General features: G+C 37.4%; 1 protein-coding gene across 1 annotated transcript; it reads left to right on the top strand.

Moving 5' to 3' along the window:
• Positions 1 to 33: 33 nt before the first annotated feature.
• On the top strand, positions 34 to 10,027 carry LOC145774881 (uncharacterized). Its single transcript, XM_082586213.1, has 5 exons — positions 34 to 118; positions 2,705 to 2,803; positions 4,862 to 5,011; positions 7,403 to 7,546; positions 9,742 to 10,027. The coding sequence occupies exons 1-5, from the start codon at positions 47 to 49 to the stop codon at positions 9,847 to 9,849; spliced, it is 573 nt and encodes a 190-aa protein (XP_082442339.1). The 5' UTR covers positions 34 to 46; the 3' UTR covers positions 9,850 to 10,027.
• Positions 10,028 to 12,562: the final 2,535 nt, after the last annotated feature.

Consider the following 12,562-nt stretch of genomic DNA (forward strand, 5'->3'; position numbering starts at 1 on the left):
TAACAGACCACGTAATCAATGTTATTGGTTAGTAAAAAATTAAACAATGGCAGTAAAATCCCAACGAAGTCAAGCACATCCAATCTACCGCTCAAGCATCATTTTTGGAAATGATCGGGCAAGTTATAGACTACGATATAAAACTTACAACGCGAAAAAATGAAATGCCACCTTGAAGGTTTAGGCCAATTTTTTTAACGATTTTAAAATTAACTCTCTGCTGTAGTTGCGTAACATAGCATTAGCACGACCACAATGGCAGATCCATTAGAACATTTTTCCCCGGTGCTAGTTGGCTTTGATCGGGTCATAGTGAAAACATTAAAAATGATACCCAAAACCATTCTTGCTTTGACAAAGTAAAGGACTTTTCGAAACGAAACATTTTTGTTGAGACGAAATTCTTCTCAAAAAATTTTAATAAAATAAAAACTAAACGAAGGACCGCAAGGAAATTCATGTCAAAGCCTCAGACTACATACCAGTTTATCTACCAAAGTCCTGTATACCGACCTCTGGATAGATAGCCTATGTGGATCGAACAATTCTCGATGAACACACAGCAGTCCATTGGCTGCTGCGCCTGGATATAACAACTTGGCCTGCGGTGGCCTTAAACGCAAGAAGATGCCAGAGCAAAATGCTTAGAAGCGACGCATATTTGTTTCCAACACACTTAGCGATGTAATGTGGATAAGTCAGAATACGGTATTAATTACAACTGCCTAAAAATTACTTTCAAAGAATAGGCTACATTTTAAAGCAAAATTCTTTGTCTTAATTTCATTTTCTCATAATGAAACTTTGTTGCGAAAAACTTCGTTTTGTGTCTCCCAAAAAATGCTTCAAACAGCATGATGTGCAGTAGTTAGGCTACACCAAACAATAAATATTATACAAAACTAGCAACAGAAGATCCCTATATAAAAGTATAAAAAAACAACACGTCTGCAATCCCTGCTAAGCCATAGCAGTTATAATTAAAGTGGCGTTTTCAAATGTTAAATTAATTCGAACTGGTTTCAGATCCGGATTTGAAACATTCAAACAGATCCGAATTAATTTTACTTCTGAAAATTTATTAAAAAATGTTCCACTGTATGACAATTGACAAGGCATAGGGCATTTGATAGGTAAAGGCATGACATGTGGGCCTACGCTTTGCGCAGTAACACACACAAACGCCAAGGTTTAACACTTTCTTCGGGTTTGGAAATGTAGCCAGGAGAATATTCAAAATTTATGTTTAGTTACAAATTTAGAATCCGAGTTCGATCGGGATCCGGCTTCTAACGTTGGTAAAATTCCAGATTGGTAAAAACAACAAAAACACCCGGATTCTATGCGACTGAAATAAATAACTGCAATATGCATTATGCTAAATACAGCGTACAACTGAAGAACAGACACCAAAGGTGTTAACATTTTGTATAGCGAGCTGCAGTGTTAGTTGTGACGTCAATTTTACATCAGATTTGTTTGAAATAATTCGAAACTGTCAATCAAAATTTGAAACCAAAATTCACGAGGCACTTCAAATAAAACAACGCAACCCTAAGCTCAACAAGCAGTTATTCGCTGGAGGTGCATCGTTCCTACTGAATTTATTATGTATGCTTCAAGTTCATTGTCTTTAATTGCCGCTCGCTATTTTGTCTTGTGATTACACTCATACGTATCAACAAAATGTTAACACTTTTGGTGTCTGTTCTTCAGTTGTACGTTGTATTTAGCTCAATGCATATTGCAGCTATCTATTTCAGTCACTTATCACTACCATTATTTATAGTTATTTGTTTGTTTGTTAAAATATATTAGGTATTTCTTGAAGAAGGCAAAGAGCTGTTGCCGAAACGTTTGAGTTCAGTATGTTGTTAGTATATGGTATTTATATTGAGTAATGCTATTCAATCCCATTAAGTTACTGTCAGTGACCTGTTTATGGTATCGTGAAATTCCTTCTCTCCCAAAGCTATAAATTTGTAATAGATATTGTCCGCTCCATTAGCTTTGTGGTTACGCGCCCGATTCAAGATTAAGCGGCGCTGGTTCGACTCTCGGGGTGTACGCTTATGCAACGGATTTCAGGACTGCTCTCCATTCAGCGGCACCTAGTTAATGGAATAATTCCTCGGCAACAACACTTCAACAATCGGTAACTTTTCTCTGCCAATCTCGGTAACCGGCCATGCATCAAAAGCCTCTACATATATGCTAAACTATCTTTGCCAATAGCCCTATAACCTAATCCAAAAGGTGAATGGGTCCCAATTGACCTCACATCCCAAAGATGGGTAGGTTAGTTACAAGATTATTCAAATTGGGCAACTACGCTACTGTGCCATTCCTGCAAACCACCCTTGAAGACTATTCCATTAGACTAGGTCTATATTTCATTTTTATCTTTGTCATTTCTTCATTATTTTGTAAGATTTTACTGTGTAGGGGTAGGCCTAAAGTCAAGGTAACATAATTGCGATATAAAACAACTTAACTTACCTAAGGCCAATGATAAGCGATGAAATCTTCATTCTCCTCATTGACTCATGAACATTTGTTTGGTGTATGCTACACCGCTCACGAGACACACAAAGCTAGTTTAGAAAATGGACGTAGCTTTTTGTAGAGTATAGGCTACCTCCAGCGAAATAGGCTAAACTTCGGTTACCATTAATACAATGCGTAATTTCATACATTTTCAAAGGGTCCAAACTTTTCGTCATATTGTGAAGCTTATCAGATGGGAAAACCTGCAAATATGGGAAAGCTTGGCAGAAAACACATACACATACCACCATCTCAGGTAAACTATACTTTGCGTTAAATGAATAAAAGTAAGATTTTGTAGGCTATATAGGCTACCATTGCAGTTTAGTCCGCCTTTTGTGGTAAACGTAAGATTATGTTTTGCATCACGAATTTCCGTGATGCATGGTTATGCTGCATCCTGCATGATGCTTTTCTCAAAAGTGTAAAGAGAAGTTTCATATTTGAAACTAGCAATAGTTTCTTAAACTTAAAAACAATTTGAACATGTTGATGGTTGGTAGTAAATATACAGTAGATGTACCGATACCAATATTTTGGCCGATACCGATACCGATATCAATTTTTTAGGCCGATACCGATACTGATACCGATATTTTGGCCGATACTTTGGTGTTACAAATAGAAGCAATTTTGGTATTTACAAGGAATTATATCAAGGTTTTAGTAATGAAAGTACACCGTAATTGAGGACTGGGGTATAAGGGAAGAAACATTACATCATAATTTGGGTTTCTGAAAAATTAATAAAGTGTTTGGGCAAACTCTCCAAATAAGCTATCATAATTGATAATAAGATGTAAAATGTAAACCAAGTGATTTGTGTAGTCGTACAAAACTATTCGACAAGTAATGTGCAACCTAAGGGCGCTTGTCGTTTGGTTGAACTTGAAAAGCTTTTACCAGGCCAAAACTACCCAGATAGCAAAAATGTATAATTTTGCATCGTTTTTACGTTGCTAAACGTTTAAAAAACCCGTGTAACTTGGTTGTTTTTAGTAAGCTGATTCTATCAGTTTGTGATTTAATTTCCACCTTTCGTTGTAATAAACTCACCAAGCTTAAACAATGTCATGGCAGAATAAGTAGGCCCAAAATGAAAGCAATGTGACTACGAATCCCCACTAAACTAATCAAAATGGTCTTGTTGCGCCTAAGATGACAACCTCATTGTGAAGAAAGGAGCGTTTTTTCCGGCTATCAGCACAAGGTTGAGCACTCACTATAGTACAGCGAGCAGTTGCGATTCGCTAACCACAACGGTGTAGCTTCCACACTAGCCATTTCAAATTTCAATTCTTGTCGATGTCAATTCTTGCTACAAAACGGCTGCCGAGAAACATATAGTTGATTGGATGGTCTAAATGGCTAGCGTGGAAGCTACACCGTTATGGTTAGCGAATCGCAACAGCTCGCTGTACTAGTGAGTGCTCAGCCTTGTGCTGATAGCCGGGAAGAACGCTCCTTTCTTCACAATGAGATGTCATGTTAGGGGCAACAAGACCATTTATTGATTAGTTTAGTGAGGATTCGTGGTCCCATTGCTTTCATTTTGAGCCTACTTACTCTGCCATGACATTATTTAAGCTTGGTGAGTTTATTACAACGAAAGGTGGAAATTAAATCACAAACTGATAGAATCAGCTTACTAAAAACAACCAAGTTACACGGGTTTTTTAAACGTTTAGCAACGTAAAAACGATGCAAAATTATACATTTTTTGCTATCTGGGTAGTCTTGGCCTGGTTTTATCCTCTGCTGAGAGTAAAAAAGAAACACAAATGATAAATATTGGAGAAATTGAGTCTCCTTCACAACTTAAGAATCGAACAACGCAAAACTGCTTAAACAAAGCGATTTGTTTGAGTGAAAGAATCACTGTAAGCAAACAATGCCAAAAGGTGTGCGCATGAAGTCATGGGAGTGTGAGGTATCAAAAATTTGAATAGGTTGTTATTTTTCTAAATCAATGTGACGTTAGTTACTATTTTAAAAAATCTATATCTTTTCTTCTGCAGAAAATCTGCAGTAAACGCCTTTTTTTCACATGTTTAGTACCGGCCACAGTATCGGCCAAATTTTGCCGATACCGATACTCAAAAAATGGGCGATATCACCGATACCGATGCCGATATCGATATATCGGTACATCTCTAGTAGTAAAATATGGGTGCATTGTCGTCTAACTATTAACCTATCTATGGCAATTAGAGCACTGTGTCGAAAATTGCTTTGAAAGATCATATCTAATTTATATTAAAAATTTAAATGTTTACTCTTTTTCGTCACTTAATTAAGTGTGCGAAATTATTAGATCTATCACCGTCCTATTCCAATTGATACGAGAACTCCACAAACAACTGCTCAAGCATCATACGGTAAGATGACCCCCAAGATTACAGCTGCATCCTACAATGGAAAAAAAGACCTTCGTCAAACTGTCAAAAAAACCAACAATGTGACAGTAAGTAAGCAGACTGCTCTCAGAAAAGGATTAAAAACTTTATAAGTTTCTGAACCTTGAAAACATTTAAAAATCCTTTATAATTTGACTAGAAAATAAACAAAGGATCAAGATAGTCCTTGCATTCCTCCCCGTTGCTCACCTGACTCGCCAATTCACACTACTTCACTCCAATGTCCTATTTAAGATGCAAGATAATTTAAGATTAAAGATTTTTAAGATTTTGCTGGTCCATTCTTTTCCCTAACGCCATAGTTTGGTCGCCAAAGACGAATATTGATATTTTTGTTGACTTCCTCAGTGACCTACGAATTGTGGTCTTGGTCTTTCTGATCGTATCGGCTAGAATTGTCCTATCACCAAAAAACCTTGTAGCCTGAGTGGAATGACCAACAAACGTAATATTTATTCTTCAGTTCACAAAATCATGTTTAAAAAAACAAATTAAGCAAATGGCATGTAGAGTGCAGACCTAACAACGCTCGATGAACATACAATACATTGGCTGCTGCGCCTGGATAGAACAACGTGACCTAATTGAATAAGCAATTGAAAATAATCAAGCATTTAACAACGCAGTTCAAACGATCTTGCAAACGTTAGCTAACCTTGTGAAGCAAAGTTTGCATGAAACTGAATGAATAAGAGAGTGAACGTGACTTGACAACACCTGAATGTCGGGTAAACGAATAATTTTTTTTGAAGCGTAAAGTCCGTAAACATTTTCACTGTGTAGCCTATCAGATTTTAAATCAGTGGCGGCTGATGCTGTTTGTGAGCAGTGGGGCTGCAATGAATAGTCCGGGGGGCGAAGCCCGTCGCTGAGTTCGCCGAGGGCGATGACTTCACGGGGGGTCTGGGGAGTCACCCACCAGAAAAATTTGAAAAATTGCATTAAATTTGGTGCGTTCTGAGCATGTTTTTACCCCAAATGTTGAAAAAATGCATTCAAACTATCTTGAAAAGTTGATGTATTCCTAAGCTGTATTTAAAAAAAAACTAACCGTATCGCTTTGGAGACAAACTTTACTAGTATTGAGCTTAGTCTTGACTAGCCTAGCCGTTGCATACAAGGTTCAAGTGATTTTGAGATGCCCTTAGCACTTCCTATAACCTGTTGAATGCCATAACTCTACAGCTAACACTTCTACATTCATGGCTCATCGCTATACTTTGCGAAATAAAAACTAACTTTAAAAAGTCTGTAAAGTTATTCGGTTAGGCGGGGCTGTTTTCCATGCAGCTCCAACAGATTCAAAAATTGCTGTAAAATACTAAAAGAGGTGGAGCTTCAAGGATAATTTTTAGCCAATCAGCGCGCTTGAAATCCAGAATCTCGGGCTGCAGAGCATTTTGCCTAAAGTCGGTGTTGCCAAACGAAACTTTTAATATTTTAACTTTCGATCCGCAATTCTTAAGTGAAAAAAGTAACCGGGTCGGACAAACACAGAGGAAAACATATCTTTCCTCTTCTCTTTCTTTCAGGTGGGGCTGCAGCCCTGCAGCCCCATGGCACGAGCCGCCACTGGATTTTATGTTTGTTTGTATAATGCTGTTGGTTACCTTGCACATAGGTTAATTTAGCTTTTATGTTGCTACTGCTGATCTACATCTACTGACACAATAAATGACTCCAATGAAGTATAGTAGCTTTCAAAATGCTAAAATTGTCTTATGCAATTACTAAATTGCACTGGTCTACACGATTTTTGCGCCATGAACTTTGAAAACTGATTTAGAGTAATTTTGGGGTGCTGAATCCGAATCTGACCTCAGATTTGTTCTATCACGTCACGTTTGTGAAATATGATAGCAACAAATTGTTACTTTTGTCAAAAGTGGAAGATTTGACGTTGCGTTTATTGCATATACACATTGTGCTATATCCAGAAATCCAGGCCATGTGGTGCATAAGTAGCTGAAATACACCCACCAACTATAATTTTGATGCCAATTTGTTTTCTAAGCAACATTATTAACAAGGCAGTAATAACAAGCTAAAAGAGAGGCAAAAAGTATAACTGACCCCCCCCCGTCAATGTTTTGCATGAAACTACAAAGACTTAAGCAGGCCTATGGCAATGCTTCTCCAGTAACCTTATGTAGGCTGTTTTAGGCTGTTTTAGGCTGTCTAACAATAACCTTTCGTTATAGCACTGCATACGTTGGTGGTAAATGCAACGCCAAATCTTCCACTTTTAACAAAAATAACAATTTGTTGTTATCATATCTCACAAACCTGACGTGATAGGATAAATCTGAGGTCGGATTCGGATTCAGCACCTCAAAATTACTCTAAATCAGTCTTCAAAGTTCACGGCGCAAAAAAAATTTTTTTTTGTAGACCAGTGTTATAACTCATTGTTTTCTTGTTGCTGTATTTATTTGCAGTTCTCTTTACTGAGAAACAACGATTACGCTTCAAAACGAAGTTCAGTGAAAATGGATTTCATAGATCGCCAGTTGGCCAAGTCGCGGTGGATGACCATTGAAGCGGCAAAACTACCAACATCACGATCTTATTACCCTAAACCGGTAAAAATGAAATAGTAATAGCCAGTAAGGCAAGTAACATCTGCATAGACAAAAAGAAGTCACCGAATTCTGTCCGCCCCGATAGCTCAGTGGTTAGGTGCCCGGCTCAAGATCACGCGGCGCTGGTTCGACTCTCGGGGTGTGCGCTTGAGCAGGACTGCTCTCCATTCAGCGGCCCCTAGTGAATGGAATAATCCCGGGCAACAATACTTCAACAATCAAAAAACTTCACTGCCAATCTAGATAACCGGCCCTGCGTCAAGAGCCTCTACAAGTATGCGAAACTACCTGGAATAACCAATCAAGGCTTTGTCAGTCCGAAGATAAAAATTCAAAACCAACCAAACAATGGTTGCCTACGCCTGCACACGCTGTTGACTCGTCCTTAAGGTAGGCTACAAAAAACGTTGTGTCAAAAGCTCAATGGCTAGGGCAATCTTTTTTAATGAAATCGTGGAATACCCAAAGATTCTTATCTTCGAATAAATCAAGTGATACAGATTCGACAACGGGAATGTGAATGTCGACGTTGTAAATGCAGTAGTAATGCATTATTACGTTTCTTTTCACCTGGAGTGAAAATATGGAGACAGGTCTCGCAAACGTACGAGCTAAAATGGTTGGAAACTAATGAAATTTTGACTACAATCACTACTGTACAGTTGGCTAAAATTTATTTGCTTCTTTTTAAAATAATAGTTAGCCTACTATACGAAAAATCAAACTGTATGGTTACAGTCTGCTCTTTGAATGTCAAATTGCCATCACTGCGAAACTCCTGATTTTACTTTCCAAAGTGTTAAAGTCATTCACTGTTCTCAATGTTGCTGAATCTTCTTCGCATTTCTAGGACATCCATCAAAATCTAGTTAAATGTTTGCCTGGCAACAGTAGCAGGCCCGTAACTAGCTTGGAGCAGCAGGGTGGGCAAAAAGTATTCTAGAGGGGGCCCAACTTTTACCTTCCGTATCATGTACGAAAACGACGTTTGTACACAATGTGGGTATATTTACGCAAGAACATTAATCGTAGGCCTAATACAACGTTTACATTAGACTAGTTTATCATAGAAACAGTCAGTGACGTAGCCAGGAATTTTGAAAGGGGGTGGGGGTTGACGGCCGACGGGCAAAGACCGACGGCGTCTTCGCTTATCGCGACACCCAGCAGCGGGGGGTCTGGAGGGCCTCCTCCAGAAAATTTTGAAAAATTACTTTGAATTTGGTGCATTCTGAAAGCATTTTCAACAAACATGTGGGTATAAATATTCCTATAAAATGGTGCTGTCCGGTGGCATAGCAAAAGGATAAGATCATGTTTTCTAGGGCATTTTTCGGTAATAAAGCTAAGTCTCTATGTTTTCTTGTTGCTAATTCCTGGCTGAGATATTTGAATGTTTGGTATTGGCAAAACTCGCTCTTTTAATGCAGTTTCGTTTAAAATTAGGCAAACTTTATTTTAGAGACAACATTCTACCACACCCTTAAACACACAATGTTTACAATTAAATAACACAAGAAAATTGAGTATAAAACTGAAAAGTCAGCGAACAGAGCTAATTAACATAATTTTTTCCAGGGGGTGCCAACATTTTTGCAGGGGGGGGGCTTTGCCCTCCCTGCGCCCCCCCTAGTTACGGGCCTGAACAATAGTACAAAAGTACCTCTAACTAAATTAACCAAAGTAGGCTATGCACAAAGGCTATGCAGCGTTTATCACTCAGAACCCGGGTAGCAATTACTCTTACCAGAAATTTACAACAGCAACTATCAACGTTTTCAAGGGTAGCACGTAGCGGATTGGCTTACAGTAAGTTGGAAAGCTTGCACGTGGACAGCACAAGGGCAGTGTGCAATATATAAAGATAGGTCACCAAGGGTATCCCATATATGCAATGTTTAAATACTATTCCAAGAATAAATTGTAACAAGTGCAAAACAAAGTGCTCGATGCAGGTAGCAGAGCTAGTGATGGCAAAAACTAAAATGGCTGAGTTATGTTTGGTTATATTAAGTTATGGTTTAAATTAATTTACACATCACTTAACCATTTTAGTTTTTGTCATTTTTAAATAGTGCTCGTATTGTAGTTTAAAAACCAAGTGATTTCAACAAAGCTTTATTGTTTTCCGACAGAAACCCTGCATTTGTTTGTCGAACCACCTTCGTTTCCATAATGTTTTCTATGATTTGTAGACAATGGGAAGGTTTGGTGGAGTCACAGAACAATCCTTCCAGTACGGGTGGCCAAAGCAAGACCCATATCAGATTCATCGTGTAACTTTTCGTAGAACGAAAAGATAGAGCGGCTAAACAAAGTATTTTATGACGGACTGAAATACAACTGATGACAGTTGATGGAGGCAATCACGATTTGAAAAAACCATACGTCATTTTGTGTTGCAAAAATGTTGGTGTTTATGAAATGTTTACTTATGATAAATATGAATTCACGTGAAAATCTTACTTGAATTTTTTATTTTTATTGTGCACTTAGTTTTATGATTCTATTGCTTGAAGTACTCATCAGCAGTGGTGTAACAAGATGATAAGGCCATGGGCTCACGCAGCCAAAGGGGCCCATTGATAATATTTCTAATGACATTACCGCTTCTTTGACACAAATTGTAAGAAACACGAAGCCCCACTTTTCAAAACTATTCGTCAATGAGAAGATTGACCTCTTGACCTTTATCAGTCACGTGCCTCCTCGCCACGCTTCCTTCGTTGATTTTTTGAGACATTATCTTAAAAATAAATAGATTTAAAAACATCTAAGAAATGTTAAAACATCTCGGGAAAATAAACTTCTGGTTGTAATTCTTAATCTGGGAAACAGCGTTGTTGTGTATTTATGACGTTTAATGTATGTAACTAAGTTCCATCATATTGACCTTCTTCCAGTTTTATGGTTTTGGTAGCAAGTGGCTTAATTCTGTGTGTAGAAAATTCCTTCATTTTAAAGTGGTTACATTTTCTGTCAATAATCTTTCATTAATGTCTTTACTCTTAAGTAGCGTTCGCGTTTTACTAAAAAACACAGTTTGGTTTAACTCCACGGTTTGAGTGTGGTGCTGCGTTTTTTTAGTTTAGCTATTTTTTCGAAAAACAACCACTAATGCAGAAGCTTTAAATTAGGAGTAAAGATTGAACCATAGATGTAGAAGCTGCGGATGCAGGGAGTGCGACCGCACCCCCAAAAATTAACCTTCTCTTACACCAATAGGCTGAACGCTTGTTGTCGTCATTTACTTTATTCTATTGAGAAGGTATTGCAATTGAGTATTTACTTCTCTACAATCAGAAAGAAACTATTTTGGTCTGCTGGTGCGTGGTCTTTGAAGGGAGGAGTGTTGCATCTTTCTTTTTTGTAAATGGGTGTAGAAAAACAGTCCATATTACGAAGAGCTTCAAAATCTTTTGTTCACCCAATAAAAAAGGCCTTTTCCCGTGGGTGACAAGGCTTGAGATTGCCTACTCTCAACCTTTCAATGCTGTCCGGGAAAACATTGACACTCTGGATTGGTGAACTAATAGAGTAGCCCATGGCTACCTAAAGATACGGCCTGATTTGTCACATTTGTAGAAATTTCCAGATTTTGCCAACTTTGGGCGAATGTTTAAATAATTTTTTCTAAAAGTTATATCTTTACGCTTTCTTTACTGTTTTCCCCAGATGACACAATAGGTTTTAACATCCTCAGATGTTGAAAAACAAAGAAAATTTGATTTCGAAGATTTTAGTCAGACTGTTATTTTTCCAATAACAGTCTGATTCAGCCTTTTTCAACTTACTTTTTCTCATTTGCTATTGCTTTCCCAAGGCAACAAAAAGCTGTTATATCATTAAGAGACAGCAAAAAGTAAAAAAATCTCAGAAAATGTCAGTCAAACACTAGCAGTAGCTGCAATCAAAATTTGCAAAATGTGACAAATCAGGCCAGATCTCTAGGTGGCCATGAGTAGCCGAAGCCCGAAGACCCAAACAACTATGATAGTTGCAATTTAGTCATCACAGCACAAAACACAGTGACATGGTAAAAAAGCTTGTTTTTTTCAGAAATTTTTTAATATTTTTGTAATATAAATTCTAACACAAATTGACTTTAAGATTATAAAATCTTGAAACAAACTTGAATTTCTTTACTTGATTTGTTGATGTTGCACATAAACGGTGTCCTCTATTTATCTGTGGTCTTTGATTTAAAAGCCTATATTTCTAACTGCTAGTAAAAGTCACAAGTTTTAAAACCGTGTTTAATACAAAACGACATTTCTTTTGTTGGATCCGGTACTTGGCTACAAGGGCATGATGCCTGTTGATTCCATCTGCTTAAAGCTTTTGTTTAAGGACTGTGAAGAGGATCGAAGTACCGTCTATTGCCATGGTAAAAGCTGTGTATTTTTGTCTACAGTAGCTCATTGTAAGTGACCTCTTTCAGATAAAAAAAATCAACGAGAAAGCAAGTTATTGAGCTTTTAGAATAGATAAAGTGCTGTTTTTATATTATTCCATGTGTCAAAAAAATTGCGGTGAAAAAAAAACTTTAATTGTGATTTCAAGAGTTTAAAATGATTTTACTTTTTCAAACAAAACAGATTTGATGATTTTTTATTAAGGCAGTTGAATCGCAAGATGTGGTATTTTTGTAAACTGCCATGGTCATAAACTACTATGTGAAAACTTTCTGCTGTTCTTTTTTATAAAAATAAGCAAAGTGAGTCTTTGAATACCAGCACGCAGTTTAACCTGCAGCGAAACTTCGAGATTAAAAGCTTAAATAAGCGATAACTTAATTTTCAAAAATGAAACCAGTATGCTCAAAAATAGAAATGTTCCTCTATACTCTATAGCCTACGTAGCCTGATAAAACATAATACAAAGTTTGCAAAGCGAAAAGTTTCATAGCTTGGCAAACAAGTTTGTAAGCAAAATTTGTGACCACCAGTCAGTAACATAAACTTCCCAGACAGCAAATCAGGCATTTTTCAGATTGATCCAGACGTTGAATTAATG

The sequence above is a fragment of the Aplidium turbinatum genome, chromosome 7 (genome assembly GCF_918807975.1).
Source record: "Aplidium turbinatum chromosome 7, kaAplTurb1.1, whole genome shotgun sequence".
NCBI classification, from domain to species: Eukaryota; Metazoa; Chordata; class Ascidiacea; order Aplousobranchia; family Polyclinidae; genus Aplidium; species Aplidium turbinatum.